The sequence below is a fragment of the Ambystoma mexicanum genome, chromosome 3q, assembly GCF_040938575.1.
Source record: "Ambystoma mexicanum isolate Mex_15411 chromosome 3q, UKY_AmexF1_1, whole genome shotgun sequence".
In the NCBI taxonomy this organism is placed as follows: Eukaryota; Metazoa; Chordata; class Amphibia; order Caudata; family Ambystomatidae; genus Ambystoma; species Ambystoma mexicanum.
The window spans coordinates 531834827-531853162 of NC_090926.1; the positions used below are offsets into that span (position 1 = coordinate 531834827).

Sequence of the window (18336 nt, forward strand, 5' to 3'; positions counted from 1 at the left end):
CTACGTCATTAACTAGCCCGGATATAAATAATAGAAGAAAGAAAACTGAAAGAGCACATCAACCAGAGAGCTCTAGAAAAACCCCTCGGGTCTTGTAAAAACCATCAAGCCCATCAAAAATCCTTCCAGGCATCCACCATTCTGAAAAAAAGGCAGGAGGGGGACTCAGAAGAGGCATCCACGCGTGAGTCGTCTCTGGCGTGTGACTGCCTGTGAGAGTGGCGGCCTGCAAGTGGAATGCCTCCGCCTGGGAGATAGCTGGTGACGTTATGTATGGTGTGTGATGGCATGTGCGTGCCTGTGAGAGTGGCGGCCTGCAAGTGGAATGCCTCAGCCTGGGAGATAGCTAGTGACGTTATGTATGGTGTGTGATGGCGTGGGCATGCTTGTGAAAGTGGCGGCCTGCAAGTGGAATGCCTCCACCTGGGAGATAGCTGGTGACGTTATGTATGGTGTCTGATGGTGTGTGCGTGCCTGTGAGAGTGGCGGCCTGCAAGTGGAATGCCTCCGCCTGGGAGATAGCTGGTGACGTTATGTATGGTGTGTGATGGCGTGTGCGTGCCTGTGAGAGTGGCGGCCTGCAAGTGGAATGCCTCAGCCTGGGAGATAGCTGGTGACGTTATGTATGGTGTGCGATGGCATGTGCGTGCCTGTGAGAGTGGCGGCCTGCAAGTGGAATGCCTCCGCCTGGGAGATAGCTGGTGACGTTATGTATGGTGTGCGATGGCGTGTGCGTGCCTGTGAGAGTGGCGGCCTGCAAGTGGAATGCCTCCCTCCGCCTGGGAGACAGCTGGTGACGTTATGTATGGTGTGCGATGGCATGTGCGTGCCTGTGAGAGTGGCGGCCTGCAAGTGGAATGCCTAAGCCTGGGAGATAGCTGGTGACGTTATGTATGGTGTGTGATGGCATGTGCGTGCCTGTGAGAGTGGCGGCCTGCAAGTGGAATGCCTCCGCCTGGGAGATAGCTGGTGACGTTATGTATGGTGTGTGATGGCATGGGCGTGCCTGTGAAAGTGGTGGCCTGCAAGTGGAATGCCTCCACCTGGGAGATAGCTGGTGACGTTATGTATGGTGTCTGATGGCGTGTGCGTGCCTGTGAGAGTGGCGGCCTGCAAGTGGAATGCCTCCGCCTGGGAGATAGCTGGTGACGTTATGTATGGTGTGTGATGGTGTGTGCGTGCCTGTGAGAGTGGCGGCCTGCAAGTGGAATGCCTCCGCCTGGGAGATAGCTGATGATGTTATGTACGGTGTGCGATGGCATGTGCGTGCCTGTGAGAGTGGCGGCCTGCAAGTGGAATGCCTCCGCCTGGGAGATAGCTGGTGACGTTATGTATTGTGTGCGATGGCGTGTGCGTGCCTGTGAGAGTGGCGGCCTGCAAGTGGAATGCCTCCCTCCGCCTGGGAGACAGCTGGTGACGTTATGTATGGTGTGCGATGGCATGTGCGTGCCTGTGAGAGTGGCGGCCTGCAAGTGGAATGCCTCAGCCTGGGAGATAGCTGGTGACGTTATGTATGGTGTGCGATGGCATGTGCGTGCCTGTGAGAGTGGCGGCCTGCAAGTGGAATGCCTCTGCCTGGGAGATAGCTGGTGACATTATGTATGGTGTGTGATGGCGTGTGCGTGCCTGTGAGAGTGGCGGCCTGCAAGTGGAATGCCTCCACCTGGGAGATAGCTGGTGACGTTATGTATGGTGTGCGATGGCGTGTGCGTGCCTGTGAGAGTGGCGGCCTGCAAGTGGAATGCCTCCGTCTGGGAGATAGCTGGTGACGTTATGTATGTTGTGCGATGGCGTGTGCGTGCCTGTCAGAGTGGCGGCCTGCAAGCCAGGGTGGACTGGCCATCAAAAGAGGCCCTGGAAATAATGTTCAAAGTGGTCCCATGTGACACATTTACAGCAAGCCCAATGCTTTTCCTATGAGAAAATGTGGAAATACCACACAAAAGAGGCCCAGGGTGCGGAAGCCCACCGGGAAATCTCCAGAGTACCACATAGGCCAGTCCACCCCCGCCTGCAAGTGGAATGCCTCAGCCTGGGAGATAGCTGGTGACGTTATGTATGGTGTGTGATGGCATGGGCGTGCCTGTGAAAGTGGCGGCCTGCAAGTGGAATGCCTCCACCTGGGAGATAGCTGGTGACGTTATGTATGGTGTCTGATGGCGTGTGCGTGCCTGTGAGAGTGGCGGCCTGCAAGTGGAATGCCTCCGCCTGGGAGATAGCTGGTGACGTTATGTATGGTGTGTGATGGGGTGTGCGTGCCTGTGAGAGTGGCGGCCTGCAAGTGGAATGCCTCCGCCTGGGAGATAGCTGGTGACGTTATGTATGGTGTGTGATGGTGTGTGCGTGCCTGTGAGAGTGGCGGCCTGCAAGTGGAATGCCTCCGCCTGGGAGACAGCTGGTGACGTTATGTATGGTGTGCGATGGCATGTGCGTGCCTGTGAGAGTGGCGGCCTGCAAGTGGAATGCCTCAGCCTGGGAGATAGCTGGTGACGTTATGTATGGTGTGTGATGGCATGTGCGTGCCTGTGAGAGTGGCGGCCTGCAAGTGGAATGCCTCCGCCTGGAAGATAGCTGGTGACGTTATGTATGGTGTGTGATGGCGTGTGCGTGCCTGTGAGAGTGGCGGCCTGCAAGTGGAATGCCTCCGCCTGGGAGATAGCTGGTGACGTTATGTATGTTGTGCGATGGCGTGTGCGTGCCTTTCAGAGTGGCGGCCTGCAAGCCAGGGTGGACTGGCCATCAAAAGAGGCCTTGGAAATAATGTTTAAAGTGGTCCCATGTGACACATTTACAGCAAGCCCAATGCTTTTCCTATGAGAAAATGTGGAAATACCACACAAAAGAATCCCAGGGTGCGGAAGCCCATCGGGAAATCTCCAGAGTACCACATAGGCCAGTCCACCCCCGCCTGCAAGTGGAATGCCTCCGCCTGGGAGATAGCTGGTGATGCTATGTATGGTGTGTGATGGCGTGTGCGTGCCTGTGAGAGTGGAGGCCTGCAAGTGGAATGCCTCCGCCTGGGAGATAGCTGGTGACTTTATGTATGGTGTGCGATGGCGTGTGCGTGCCTGTGAGACTGGCGGCCTGCAAGTGGAATGCCTCCGCCTGGGAGATAGCTGGTGACTTTATGGATGGTGTGCGATGGTGTGTGCGTGCTTGTGAGAGTGGCGGCCTGCAAGTACAATGCCTCCGCCTGGGAGATAGCTGGTGACGTTATGTATGGTGTGTGTTGGCGGGTGAGTGCCTGTGAGAGTTGCGGCCTGCAAGTGGAATGCCTCCGCCTGGGAGATAGCTGATGACGTTATGTATGGTGTGCGATGGCGTGTGCGTGCCTGTGAGAGTGGCGGCCTGCAAGTGGAATGCCTCCACCTGGGAGATAGCTGGTGACGTTATGTATGGTGTACGATGGCGTGTGCGTGCCTGTGAGAGTGGCGGCCTGCAAGTGGAATGCCTCCGCCTGGGAGATAGCTGGTGACTTTATGGATGGTGTGCAATGGTGTGTGCGTGCTTGTGAAAGTGGCGGCCTGCAAGTGCAATGCCTCCGCCTGGGAGATAGCTGGTGACGTTATGTATGGTGTGTGTTGGCGGGTGCGTGCCTGTGAGAGTGGGGGCCTGCAAGTGGAATGCCTCTGCCTGGGAGATAGCTGGTGACGTTATGTATGGTGTGCGATGGCGTGTGCGTGCTTGTGAGAGTGGCGGCCTGCAAGTGCAATGCCTCCGCCTGGGAGATAGCTGGTGACGTTATGTATGGTGTGTGTTGGCGGGTGCGTGCCTGTGAGAGTGGCGGCCTGCAAGTGGAATGCCTCCGCCTGGGAGATAGCTGGTGACGCTATGTATGGTGTGTGATGGCGTGTGCGTGCCTGTGAGAGTGGAGGCCTGCCAGTGCAATGCCTCCGCCTGGGAGATAGCTGGTGACCTTATGTATGGTGTGTGTTGGCGGGTGCGTGCCTGTGAGAGTGGCGGCCTGCAAGTGGAATGCCTCCACCTGGGAGATAGCTGGTGAAGTTATATATGGTGTGTGATGGCGTGTGCGTGCCTGTGAGAGTGGCGGCCTGCAAGTGCAATGCCTCCGCCTGGGAGATAGCTGGTGACGTTATGTATGGTGTGTGATGGTGTGTGCTTGCCTGTGAGAGTGGCGGTCTGCAAGTGGAATGCCTCCGCCTGGGAGATAGCTGGTGACGTTATGTATGGTGTGTGTTGGCGGGTGCGTGCCTGTGAGAGTGGCGGGCTGTAAGTGCAATGCCTCCGCCTGGGAGATAGCTGGTGACGTTATGTATGGTGTGTGATGGTGTGTGCTTGCCTGTGAGAGTGGCGGTCTGCAAGTGGAATGCCTCCGCCTGGGAGATAGCTGGTGACGTTATGTATGGTGTGTGTTGGCGTGTGCGTGCTTGTGAGAGTGGCGGCCTGCAAGTGGAATGTCTCCGCCTGGGAGATAGCTGGTGACGCTTTGATGGCATGTGCGTGGCTGGGGGAATCTTCCAGAAGTGATAGGTGGCAGAAAGGTTTCTACAGGGCGGGTGTATCAGTGGGCTGTCACACCCTTTTACCTACCTGTCCATCTTACTACTTACCTGCACTGGAACACTTTTGTGCCTCTTATAACCATCCACACATGGATTTCAGGCTTTAATCACCAGTAGAAGCTTGAACTCCATGGCCTCATTACGAGTCAGGCGTTAAGGGGTTAACGGCGCCGTAAACGGCGCCGACCCTTAACGCCGGATTACAAGGTCCCTTAGCGCCATGGTGATTTTAACGCCTGCTTTTTGCAGGCGTTAAAATCCATGGCGATAAGGGACCATGGTGCTAATTACGCCACCGTAATTTACGGTGGCGTAATTAGCGTCTTCCCCACTCCCATTATGCCCTATGGGGCAAAAATGGGAATGGGGAAGGGTAAAATGGGAAATGGGGATTTACCGCCCCACTCACCTTGGAATGGGGCGATAAATCCGCCATCCACCATGGTGTAAACGTAGTTTACACCATGGTGGTAAGTGTACGACACAGGCGGTAACTTACCGCCTGGGTCGTCATGAGGCCCATGTGTTTCCTTGGCTCTCCTCGTGGTTTCCAGCTCTCTGGCCAATCATCAAGCTTGGAATGGAGGCTCTGAGCCCCTGTAAAGGCTGCATTGCAAGCTTCACTGTACTTGTGCTCATGCATAGTTTCTTTAATATAGTTTATGGTTTCAAAATATTTTCCCCAACAGGGGATTATTTAACATTGTTTTTAATCATGAAATCTCAATTACATGAGGAATGATATCCATTTAGGCATGCATGTGTAAATATGTTACTATGCATCAATTTCTATCATGTATTTGTGTATCCTGTACCCAACTGTATTAACCATTGTCAAGAACAGCGCCTAGACGCCTCAGGGTTCGGCGCGCTACACAGATTACAAAAAGAAAGAAAGAAATATAAACTGAGTGTATGCAATAAATCTGTATTTGTTCTTTCCCCCCAAAGCAATAACATAGCTCATAAATACTACCTGGCTGTGGATCCTGTTTCCGGGTCGCTGTTTCTGTCTGATACCAACAGCAGACGCATCTATCGCATTAAATCTCAGACTGGTGCAAAAGACCTCGCAAGCAACTCGGAAGTGATTGCGGGCAATGGCGAGCAATGTATGCCCTATGATGAAGCCAGGTGCGGCAATGGCGGAAAGGCAGTGGATGCAATCCTGACAAACCCCAGAGGTGAGCTCCAAGGGCTAATGCCACGGGTCATATTTACTTTTAATATTTGTTTAAAGAAAATAAGAGGCACTTTTTGTATGTAGGATATGCATGAAATAAATGTTGTGTATGCATTACAGTTTTTCCATTCAGAGCCGAAGTTGGAATGTAAGCATGGCATGGCACACTGACACCATTTTTGGGCCCTTGTACCTCTGTAGCCTCACTAGGCCTACCACACTACCATGAAATATGCTGATCTCATTGGCAAGAACAGCAACGTTATCAAAACGAATTGATAAGATGGTGGAACACCTAACCATCATGTACATGTAATACAATGCTCTTGGTGATGTATCTTCCCTTTTTACAGAAAACCGATGGATTCGGGTTACATTTCAACTTAAGAATGCAATTCTGAGAAAACATGTCCAAATGATATTTAGAATGTGAGTGCCCACTGTTACAAAATTGTGTTATTGAACCAGATGTCTGTCTACCTTTCAAACCGACGTGTTTAAGCATGGTAGCCATGGCTAAGGGATCTTATTAGGAATTAGGATTTGCGGGTGACCCGTCACAGACATCAAAATGAAGCAAGTCGGTGAAGTTCCTTCACCAAACCAAACCTCCACCACCTCTTGTGTCTCTCAACCCACCCACTGACTCAAATAGCACTTGGGTCACGCGCCACCTTGCCACCACTGTCAGATCACACTCAGCCATCACCCACAATTCCACTACCATGACAGCCCACAGAAAGCTACGCCTGCATACCCGTGATGAGTGCAGGGGGAGTCCCACCAACCATCCTACATGCCCTCTCCTTGTATCACCTCTACGTCCAAGCACATGCCTTTAACAGTCCATCTCTTCTGTGTGTCACTCCTCAGCTATAGAGATTTCTAACCCGTGAGTCCCCCCCTTCTCATGAATACCATATCCAGTGCTTGATGTACCATCTCCTGTGCCTCTTTGTCAACATTAAAACAGAAAAACACAGTGTTCCCTCCTACTTCATCATAAAGAACTGACTTATCCAGACAAGAATACCAGCATTCTTCCACGAAGCAAACCAGAAACAGCTCCAACTATCCAGTGAATCAAATGCATTAGTCTACAGAGCGCTATTGGGTGCAAGTGCTAACACTCCATTCTCCACTTTACACTCTCATCCATAAGATAATACTCACATCCTGCTGTTATCTAAACCCATCTCCCTTTTACCCCATGCATCCATAGGCCATTCCATAACACCGGGGCTATCAGTATGTCATGATCAAAGAAGATGCCATCTCAGAATGCCCATCTCTTAACGCTCCCCGTTCAGTAAATTCTCAGACATCACCTCTGCCCCTTGCATTCACGTCCTCTACTAAGCCCTTTGTGGGGAAGTTTCCAGCTTGACCCTTATTGTGGGTAAAGGGGGAACTAAGGGCAGCAGGGGCCAATGCCCACAGTGTGATGCAAGACCCATGAGTGGTATGGGGTTGTTTCCCTGCCTACCCCCTTCCCTTATTGTATTGTATTTGTATTTTATTGTTGAAAGCATAGACCTAACGTGAGAGCAGCAGAGGGCTGTACAGAGTGTGGTTTGTCAGCTTTTGGGCTGGCATGTTTTAACAGTAGCCCAGTACTGTGAGTTGAGGTCTGTGCACCAGTATATGCGTACTTTGGGATGAGTACTTGGTTAGGTGTTGTTAAAAAAGCCATGTTTTGAGAGATTTGTGTTATGGTAGGGAGAACATTGATCGCCAAATGGATATAAATCCAACACATATTGCTTTAAAGTGCGTTACAGAATGATAGTTATATTTGTTGTGTGACTCTTACCAGCCATGAAAGCAAGAGGAGCAGAGCTCACCAGTAACAAACATGTGCAAGATGTGGCAAACAAAGCATTCCCTCTTGGGGGGATTCTGTGTGTTAACAGAGCTGGGCTGTGGTTTCGGCACAGAGACAGCATGTTTGTGAACATGCATGAGGAGAGGAGAATTGGGGATTCCATGATGGCAGATGCAGGGCTTAAATCTGTGTTCCAGCCAATGGCAGAGTCCCACATTCTGTTATTTACAATGAGAAATAAAAATGCACCAATCATATGGGGAAACTAATAAAAAGAAACCCCAAAAGACTCTGGTGCAACACCCAGATCTATGGGTGTGGCAGGGAGACTCAAAATAGGGCAAGTCGTAGATAGGTGTTGTGGGTTAATAAAGATGGTGGGAGGAATGGATAGTGGTGGTCAGTAGAGGACAATTCTGGCAGAATGGAAAGGAAGAGTACATTGGAGAGGAGCAGGTGGGAAAGAGCTGCATAGGAGAGTGGAAGGAAATAGGAGAGAGAGAGAGGAAGTGATGTGTGAAGGAGGATAGGTGTGAGATCAAGCTGCAGAGCATGGAGGTAGTGGAGGAGCATAAGAAACAAGAGTAACATGAGTAGTAAGGTGCATAGAAAGAGGAAAAGTCAGAAAAATTGTCAGGAGGAAGGAGATCTGAAAAAAGCCTGGTGTGTAGTTTTGAGAAAGCAGAGGAGGAAAGTTTATTGGAAGAGGAGCAGTTTGTAGGAGGAAGTGGGCATGAATAACATCTGAGGAGAGGCATGGAAGATTGAAGAAAGGAAGGTAGATGACAGGAAGAGGAGTGGAGTTCCTTGTAGGGAGAGAAAGGGAATATCAAGAAGAAGAAGTGGCCTTTTAAGGAGGACAAGGAGGGCAGACCCTATGTAAGAAGGAAGCAGCTACAGAAGGTGATATGATATGATATGATATGATATGATATGATATGATATGATTGTGTATAGGTGGGCCCTAATAATAGCAGGGAACCATTAAGGAGCATTGGGGGAAGGTGCATTTGGCAAGGCATCAAGGAGGTTGGGAGGGAGAGAGGGTGAGTGAGAGAAAGAGTGAGAGATAGGAGTAGAATAAAGGCAAAAACTAGCTCAGAGTCCTAGAAATGAGCACTTGGCGAGGCAGCAAGCATTAGGAAGATCTTTAGGGCTGCAGAGCCAGGACCCTTATAAATGAAGGTTAACAGTGCCTGAGCATTGGTCTTCAGTAGAGGGTACTAATCAGTCACATAAACTGGGAGATCTGGGCCTTCTGTTAAAGAACTGTAATCTCTGCTGGACGGGTGCCTTCAAGAACCACACTGATATGCAGTGCAGGTCTTTCCCTACATACTCAACCAACAAGACATTCATCTAGGGGGTTGAGAAGAGAGGTCTTAGCCCTTGCATGGTTATTCTTTTATTTTATTTTATTTTATAATGTTGTAAAATGCACGACGAGGAGGGCCCAGTGCCCTCCCTGGCAGTGGCACCCCTGGATCAGGCATGCAAAGGCTGGATACAAAGGCAAGGAGTCAGAGAACAGGGACCTGGACTGATTTTCAAAAATATAATCTTTATTCAGACATCAGAAAATAACAACACAGGGTGCTTAACATCAGCTCTTTATATACTGTTTCAAGGCTGATGTAACTTAATAATTTATTACACAATACATTCTGATTGGGTCTGAGAACTAAAGTCAAAACGTTTTACCATTCCAGGGTTGGTTGGCTTGTCTGCCACTCATCAGGTCTACGAAACATGTCTGGGCATGCTTAACTTGGCTGGCATAGAGCAGTGAACTTCCAGTGAACTGCTATTAGAGAATTATTTCATTATTTCAGCATGACTATGAAAAATTCGACCATCTTGTTTTCTGGCAACCATTTTAAAATCTGCCTGGCCTTATCTCAATCAAAATGGCTGACCACTCTGCTTTTTAGTCAGAGCTCATTTTCTGTTCAGTTTTCAGCCTAAATTTTTGGTATCCATAATGTATGTATATTATCTGAGATACCCTCCGCTGTGTAAGGCATTCTGACCCTAAAAATATATATTTTGCCCTAAATGTGCTTTTTTGGTCTTTAAAGCGCTACAATTCTGATGTTTGCAATACTGGAACTATTGAGCAGCCTGACAAGTTATCTTTATTCAGTTTGGGGGAGGAGTGGGGTATAGCAAATCTAGCTCTTCCTCTACATGCTATATTGGGGTTGTCGATTGAACATGCCTGGAAAAACCAAAACAGGGCATAGGGTACAGTACAAAGGTGTGACACATATACAGGGATAGGAAGCATGGAATGAGGTTACATGCTGAAACTGTCTGCTTAATTACAGTTGATATCAGAGAGCTCTGACGGTCGTGTTATACAGTGTGACTTTAGCTTTTGCTAAGGCACCACTGGTTACAGATATTCTGGTGCTTGGAGAATTTTCATATTACAACAAACATAACACAACTGGATGCAGGAAGAAAACAGGTAAACTTTCACAGGGCCAAGTAGGTAAATTCAAGGTTATAAGCTCAATGTGGTTGCCGAGCAAAATTTCTAGTCATAAGGTATAACTCTGATAGAATCGTACATGTGAGTCATGGATGGAGGGAAGGATATTTGGTTAATCTACATGTGCACTTCTGAGTTATGTCTTCTGTTAATGAAGGCAGATTTTCTTGTTCTTTTTGAAGCTTTTGAGTGTATATTTAAAGGTTGTGGGGAGGTTGTGTCTGAATTTAATTCTAGCCCTGTGAAGGATCTGCCTGTATGATTCAGACTTTTGAACCTCAGCGTAGTTAGGTTTTCAACCTGTGATTATTTTAGCAGTCTTGAAGGTTTCAATTTGTTTATGTAAGAGTTTAGGTTTTTAGGTGCAATGTAATGGAAAATGTGGAAAGTAAAACAGTTGATTTTGTGTGTTATTCTCTTTGCAATGGGGAGCAGTTGAGATGTGTCTGGCCCAATGGGATATGGTCACAGGGCCTTGGTGTCAAATATAGTGTAGCTGCTTTACTTTGAGTAAGCTGCAGTTAGTTTAGTTATTTTGTGTTCATTCCTAGATAAAAATGATTGCATTTGTCTATATTAGAGAGGACAGAGTCTTGGGTCACCTCAATTATCTGCGTAATTTCCAAGCAGAGAACAATTTTCCTGAGAATGTGGAGCTGCAAGTGTGATTTTTGGTATAATGAGTCTATTTATTGTTGTAGCTAGAGTTTGGCATAACAAATGAAACCTCAGTTTTTTACCTGGTACAGTAAGGTGGGTGCCATGACCATTTTAAAGGTAGTGTTGCTTGGGTTCAGGTCCCAAAGAAAAGGATCTCAGTTTTATTTGTGGGTTTTCTGGTGAAGTGCACTTATGTGCCGATTGTTGTCATCAATTCCAGTCACCCACTTATAATTGGACACATTTTGAGAGGAGTTTGATAATGTATGCTATATGTTTAATGCAAACATTATATGGGCATAGAGAAAGGATGGAGCACTGTGGGGCAGCACATTTTCCGGGGAAAATGTTTGAGCTGCAATTTATCATTTAAATCCACATGGTGCTATCATCATGGATCCACTCCAAGGCAGTGTGACTAGTCCCATAGGGGCTTTTCATCTTTGTTTTTGTACCTGGTGGTTGGCTGTATCTTCGGAAGCAGAGAGATCAAGGAGTACTAGGGTTGTTGGTGTATTGTTGTGAAGTGCTTTCACAATTTACACTTTCATGAAAAGGAGTCTTATTTCCATAAACCTGACAGATTAATTAACTGATTGCCCTGAAACTATGAGATGTACTGACTTGAACAGTGCCAGTGCCAATACAGCATTTCTATTGGGGCAGAGACTTCACTTTGAGTTAAAGATAAACTTTATCTACTTTTAAGTATAAGGTACATTTCCCAGATACTGCTAAGAACCTAAGGGAAGCTCAGCCAGCATAATATGCTAGTAAACCAGAGCATGGATGGTACCCACTAGTTCTGATCGGTTTAATTAATTGCTTTTCCCTGTGTCCCAACCCATTTTTATTTTTATTTTCCAAAGGAAGTTAAACTTGAAATTGGGAACAAGTGTGTGATAATGCTCCTCTCACTGTTACTGTGTTGCCCCTTTATTAGGACAAAGGCCAATCTCTAAACCATACCGCTTTCAAAACATCCCCACTGTCTTCATTGGCATTCACACACTCGCACACATTCGCGGCTGTTTTTTCAGAGAACTTGTGGAGACGATTGTTAACGACTAAGCATATATTATTGTTCATTGTGTGGGTTGCATTTTTATAAGACATGTTTCCGCAACTGAGCAATATCTCTGCTCAAACCAAATTGCCATTAAGTTTGGAGAATTAATTAACTGATTATCTGATTGAGAGCATATGAGGTGAGCCTTGATAGAGTTTTTAATAAATGTATGGTTGTATAATTTAGATCGAGATAATGATGCGTATGCATAAGATATGTATTTTGTATTATCTGCTGTTTTTCTGACTTTTAATGTATTTATGAATACATTTTGAGAAAGGTTTTATGAAAACCAGAACACATTAAATAAATAGGTATTTGTTTTTGTTACTTCACCCTTCATGTATACCATCAACTACACCCTGAACTCTGCTCAATCCCTTACCGGCTAAGAAAGTGCACACATTGACCCCAGTGTCCTAGGGAGCTACTGCCCTTTTTTAGAAATGCCTTGGCTTTCTAAAATCTTTGAAAGGTTAGTACTCTTTCAGCTGCAACACTTTCTTGAGAGCCACAATGTTGCCGCTTCCTGCCAATCAAACAGAGAAGGAGGGCATCCTTTTGTGAAGATTTGTGACTATTGTCCATACTCATTTACTTCTCCACTGCCATTGACATGTAGTCCCTAATGATACACTGTTCTACGGGATAGTTCCTATCACCACTGGTGAGGAATTGACCAATCCACGTTTTTGAATTCCACGTGAAAAACAAGAGGGCGCAGGTTCAATTGTTTACTTCGTGCACAGTCTCAGTGACTTTCTGGTTACATCAAGGTCCCAACTTCTCTTCATCCAATTCAGCAGCTTCAGCGCCTCCCACTTAAATCTCCTTGGATTCCAGCCCCTTCTCTTCCACATCTATATCCATGACACCCATCAACAGTAGCTGCTTCAAAGTCATCTCCTGTGTTGTGAGAAAGCTCAGCATGCCGTGATTGACTTATTGTTTATTTATTTGTGTATTTCATAATGTGCTATTACTAACTGGTTCTTTTACCGTTCTGTACAACATAACTGGGAGCAATGTTAAACAATGATATAATGTTTCCATAGCATAGGCAGTGTGTACAATTATCTCTAGACACTGGCCTTTAATCTATGTGAAACGTACTTGATTGAGGTTCTGGTTCCTTGGGTCCTCCTTGCAAGTGCTATTAACCTCACACTGTTGTCGCCTGTGATCATGCATGTTCACATGGCTAAAGACATGCTGTGCATGGACAAATACAGAACATGTTCTTTCTGGTCGACTGCCTCAACCACCACAGGCAGCCATGTTCTATGGAAACTTTATCAGCGAAGATACTCAGTTGAACGTAGGATTCCATTTAAGGGCTCATGACCCTGACAACTAGATTTCTCCTAAATGTTCCTAGAAGCTTTATGATGATTGCATTTTTATTGCACACATAGCACTGCTCATTGCCCCATCCATTATATTGCTTCCCAAGCATGTAAACAAGTGCACAAACGTGCAGAGCATCCTGTCACCAGGTATGAATGGTATCCCCATGTGCCTCTACCTCGCATTCCCTATCGCACTATGGAGTTTATTCATCATTACTGGGGAACTACACTGAAAATGCATGCTAAGCACATGCTGCACTGCCAGTTATTTTCACTCATGGCAAAGGAAATGGTGTCCAGTTAAAGTTTAGAAAACAAAAGGGTTGAATGCAAAAGGTGAGAGTGCATTCGACCGAAAAGCAAAGGATCTGAACAAAAATTAAAAATATATATATATATATTTTTTGCTCTAGTGTAGCTTTAAAAGGGTGTTTGTACACCAAAAACGGGGTTAGGGGTGGGCCCAGAAAAAAAAAGAAAAAACAAATTTCGATCCTTTTTTTTCGGTCGAATTGACTCGACACTTTTGTCATTCGACTCTTTTTTTCTATCCTTTGACCTACAACCAAAGGAAATCCATTTTAATTCTTCCGCGCCCATAAATTTACACCATTACAAAAGGTCTTCAGAAAAAGCACAGCTTAGTTTCACAGGATAGATGAGGCAGGCATGCAGATTCTAATATATTGCTTTTTGAAAAAAATATTTTTATATTAAAATGCATTGTGTTCACATATAGGTCACATGATCAAAGATCAAATGGAGGACCATCATATTCAAAGTTTATCAAATTCACTCTCAGGCAAAGACATTTTTTAACTTAAAGGTACCTCTGTATCAAATATTTGCCAACCATATGCCATTCTTGCAAATGTAACCAAAGCATTGTCAAGATTGTAATTAAACTTGGTATGTCAATGCGTGAGGGAGCGATTGATGGGGAAGTAGAAAAACACCCAACAAATGATATTGGGTGCCTTTTCAGGAAGAATTGTCATCGTGTACACGGAATTTACAAAAGTGAGTTGTCGACACAGATGACTATACATTGAAGTACACAATAAACACTCAGAAGCCTTGCAGAGACATGCCACCTCCAAGCATCCCAAAACTAAACCTGCATGATGCCGACTCCAGATGTGCATGGAGCAGATAGCAGATGTGCATGATGCAGGCAGTCACCTTGTGTCTTCTTCTTTCTTTGTGCATTTGCAAATGCCTGAACTGATCATCACTGTGAAGGTTAGCCACTTTTAAAGCAGAACTTAATGCCACTTTCTGATTTTTAGCTCATATGTAATTGGTCCTAGTTCTGGCACTTGAGCGAGAGGGAGATGCTCTGCTTTACAATGTGTATAGATGGACGCAAGTGGTGGTGGTATAATTGGAGACCAGATGCAGTGTTGCAAATGCTTTTCACTACTATAAGTGCAATTGTGCACAGTATTAGCACTAAAGAGATGTGAGAACTCATATTAGCATAGCGTTTCAATGCATTTTTTTTATTTTCTTGAATTTTAATCAAAAATAATTTTTTCATCTTTACAAGGGTTTACAAAATTTAAAGATTCACGTAGCAAAAACGTGTTTTTCTGAGTCCTGAGTCCTTACTTCTCTGTCACCTTTCTAGTTTCAATGGAACCAACATCCCCTCTTCGACTACAGGATCGAGGTCAGACTTTTCTCCAATTTTGAGTGGCCCTCTATCTGTGCCTGGATGGTTTATCGTTAAAAAAGCTGATTCTATTAGCTTCATCATTGTCAGAGTCCAACGTGTTGTCTCTCCTGAGATTAGCCTGTTCCACACAACATCTTCATCTAGCTTTATCACCCCATGCAGATGAGGTTGAAGATATGTGTCTCTACTTTGTTGAGTCATGGGGCACAGGAGCACTAAGTGTTTCAAAGTTTCCACTTGATCTATTTTCTTGCACAGGCGACAGCTATTGTCCATTGCCGGGGAATGAATGGCTAGAATTTCATGTGTCATCAGTAGGTTGAGTCTAGCCTTCAGGAACGTGCCTCGCATACCTTTATTTGGAAATTTCAGGCAGTAGTTTTGAGGTTTCTTGACTTTGTTAAATGTCGGGGGAAGATGGGCCAATAGTTTGTTAGTGCTGGCTGTGTCAATCGCCGTAATCCAGTCCATCAGTTCCATTTTTAATTTCACTCGATCTGGATTGGTTATCAAGTCTTCTTCTGTGCAGGCTATTTCGCTCACGATGTGTTGCTGCCTTGCCGCCCAGTTCTTAAGAGCCTTACATGAGCCGCTCTTGAGTTCTTCTGCGATGATGTTATAGATTGGCAACTTGTCTCATTTTACTTTGTTCTACCAATGAGGCTAAGGAAACGAGGCCCAATTCTCATCTGATCGTGGGCATTGACGTCGACTTTGGAAGGCCCAGTACCGATTTCCAGACGTGACCTTCCAGCTTCTGCCATATGGTACTTGGGATGATTAACGATTCTTCCATGCCATAAATGATCGACGGAACAACCTTCCCCTTCTAGAAGTTAATGGCAGGTAACAGAGAGAATTTGCCAAATTTCTTGTCCACCAATCTCGTTTGTGCTGTTAACATTCTCGTCTTGGTCCATAGCTGATCTTGCATTGCTTTATCTCTGGCCGATCCGTCAATGATCACCCCCAAATATTTGAACTTGTTAACGACTTCAATTTTTGTTTTATCCAGATAGCATTTGGGTGGTCGAGACGACTTCTTTGTTGTTTTGGTCAAAACTAGCACTTTTGTTTTTGGTATATTGATTTCCAGGTTGTTCGCTTCCGTGTATCTTGCCAAATTCGTTAATTTGCGTTGTAGTCCGATTTGTGTTTGATCAATGATAATGGCGTAGAGCAGTCGCGATATGTTTGATTTTCCTATTTTAGGAGGAAAGGCTCTGATGTTTTCCTCGTCAATTTGATAGTCCCCGAGGAAAGCGATAAAAAGTGCAGGAGCTAAGGGACGTCCTTGCTTGATGCCTCGCCTAACCGGGATCTCCTTTGACAGTGCTCCTTGTTTGTTCAGTTTCAGAACAAACGCCCTTATCTTAGTATGGGCGTATAATGCTTTTATTGGGTTCAAAATCGACGGAGGGCTTTTCCAGACGTTTAGCTCGACCCACAATTTTGCTCGGTCTATTATGTCGAACGCTTTCGACAGGTCTACAAATGCAAGATACACTCTTGGGGCTCCTTCTCTCACCTTCGCCTTCAAGATGTTAATCAGTAAAATGTTTATAACGGTGCTTCCGTTTTTCTGGAAACCTGTTTGGAAGGTGTCTTTGCAGGGAGCAGTTTTGGCCCGGCTTCAGAAGTGGTCTAATAACTTTGTTGCAAAGATTTTCCCCACAATGTCCAGAAGTGCTATAGGCCTGTAGCTTTCCGGGTCTTCTCTGCCACCTTTTTTGTATATGGGGACAATTATGGCCTTCAACGAGGTTTCAGGGATCATGTTTGTGTTTCTGCAGTGGGTAAAGATTTTGCTGATCGCACCTGCCCATGCTTTTGGCGATTGTTTCAAATCTACGTTGCTCAGGCCATCCGGGCTGGGGGCTCTCGATATTTTTAGTTTGTGGATGGCATTTTCAATATCGGCCACATCTGATACGTCTACCCACAATGCAGTGGAATCTTCAGCAACCTCAAGTGCTCTCTCTTGCGGGAGGTCGAATTGGGCCGCTAGGTACGATTCCTATTTTTTCTCTGACACTGCGTTAGCAATTTCTGTAGATGTAGTCGAGTTTGTTGTTTTAATTAGAGCCCAGAAATCACTCGACTTTTTTGTACTAAGGGTCCTCAGCATTTTTTCGGCATCTTGTTGGTACAACAGGATTTTATGATGTTTTAACTAATGTTTGTACCCTTTAGTTTCCATTTGCCTTTTCTCCCATGCCTCTTTGGTATTTATTTTCTTTGCAGTTCTTTTCCATTTCCAGAGAATTTTCCTCTTTTCGACTACCAGTTTGTCGTAGGTGTGCTTTGGTTGTGATGCCTGTCTTTGTTTGCCAGAGACTGGTCTTCTGTATAGGAGCAGCAGCGGGAGATAATTTGGACGCTCTACACCACCTTCGTAGGTCTGTCCATATTTCCTAGTTATCTTCAGAACGTCTGCTTCATTCAGGCGTAATCGAGATTGCTGGTTGTTCACCTCCACGTTGAATTTATATGTTGGATTGACTGGATGCTTTCCTTTCCATGCACACGTCAGATCACTGTGCATAGTTCTTTGGACTTTGATTTCCAGAATACTGGCAAAAGGCCCTGGGAAGTGTAGATATAGTCCAAGGTGGCTTTGGAGTTCAGATTTTCCCAGGTCAGGATGTTAACTTGGTTAGGAAACAATGTTTCGATATTATGTAGGTTCCTCAGTTTGGTGACAGACCTCCAGGCCTTTCCAAGTTTAGCTGTGTTCCCTTGCGGCGCCCTGTCTTTTATGTTCATTTGGGGTCCAGTGCAATCGGCTTTCAAATCGCCGCACAAAATGACATCAATCTTTTCGAACTCCGAGTAGATCCAATCTAACGTTTCACCCATTTTCCTGCAGTAGGCTTTTGTAGTTGTCCGTTGGGGGTTCCAATATGTATGTATTATTACTAGTTGGCTGGTATGTGCCTGTTCCCGCTCTGTCATTTGATTGCTCCATGTTGTCAGTATGACCAGCGTCTCGTATGATTCTATTAGTTTTTTTGGTGTAGAGAAACCGGATCCCATTTTTATGGCTGTCAAGAGCCCCGAAGATGTACGACCCAGCAAGCCTTTTACAGCCAGTGATATTTCTACTTCAAATCCATCTAGGGTCGGTTTTTCTAACAGCCATGTCTCTTGGAGACACACAATATCCATGCTGGTTAGATCCACGTCGCTCCCTGCTGTCAGGTGAGCATGACCTTGTATATTCCATGATCCCAGGGTGAGTCTTTCAGCAACTGCATCTATCTGTGTTTTGGCTGATCCTGTGGGAGATGGTACCGGGGTCAATTTTCGCTGCTATCGCTGTGGTTTTGGGTTCAAGGTTGCTTTTAGCCATGAAAATGGACATTGTGATGTTAGCTCCACATTTGTTTTTCCTGAATTTCTATCATGACTTTTCTCAGTTGACTTCCTGCGTGTTGTTCTCCTTGGACTGAGGTTGATTTCCCTCTGGTGGTCCTCTGGTCTGGACCATGCGTTCTGATTGCGCTGACCATTCTCATAACTTTCTTTCTCAGATCTTTCCCTCTGTTCATATGG

General features: G+C 45.9%; 1 protein-coding gene across 7 annotated transcripts in view; it reads left to right on the forward strand.

The window, feature by feature from the left end:
- Nucleotides 1-18336, forward strand: part of TENM2 (teneurin transmembrane protein 2) — a 3863575-nt gene that overhangs the window by 3759485 nt on the left and 85754 nt on the right. For all 7 annotated transcript variants that reach the window (XM_069654289.1, XM_069654288.1, XM_069654292.1 and 4 more), the window contains one exon: nt 5475-5707. In XM_069654289.1, the coding sequence (XP_069510390.1) occupies nt 5475-5707 (233 nt within the window). The remainder of the gene's footprint in view (nt 1-5474; nt 5708-18336) is intronic.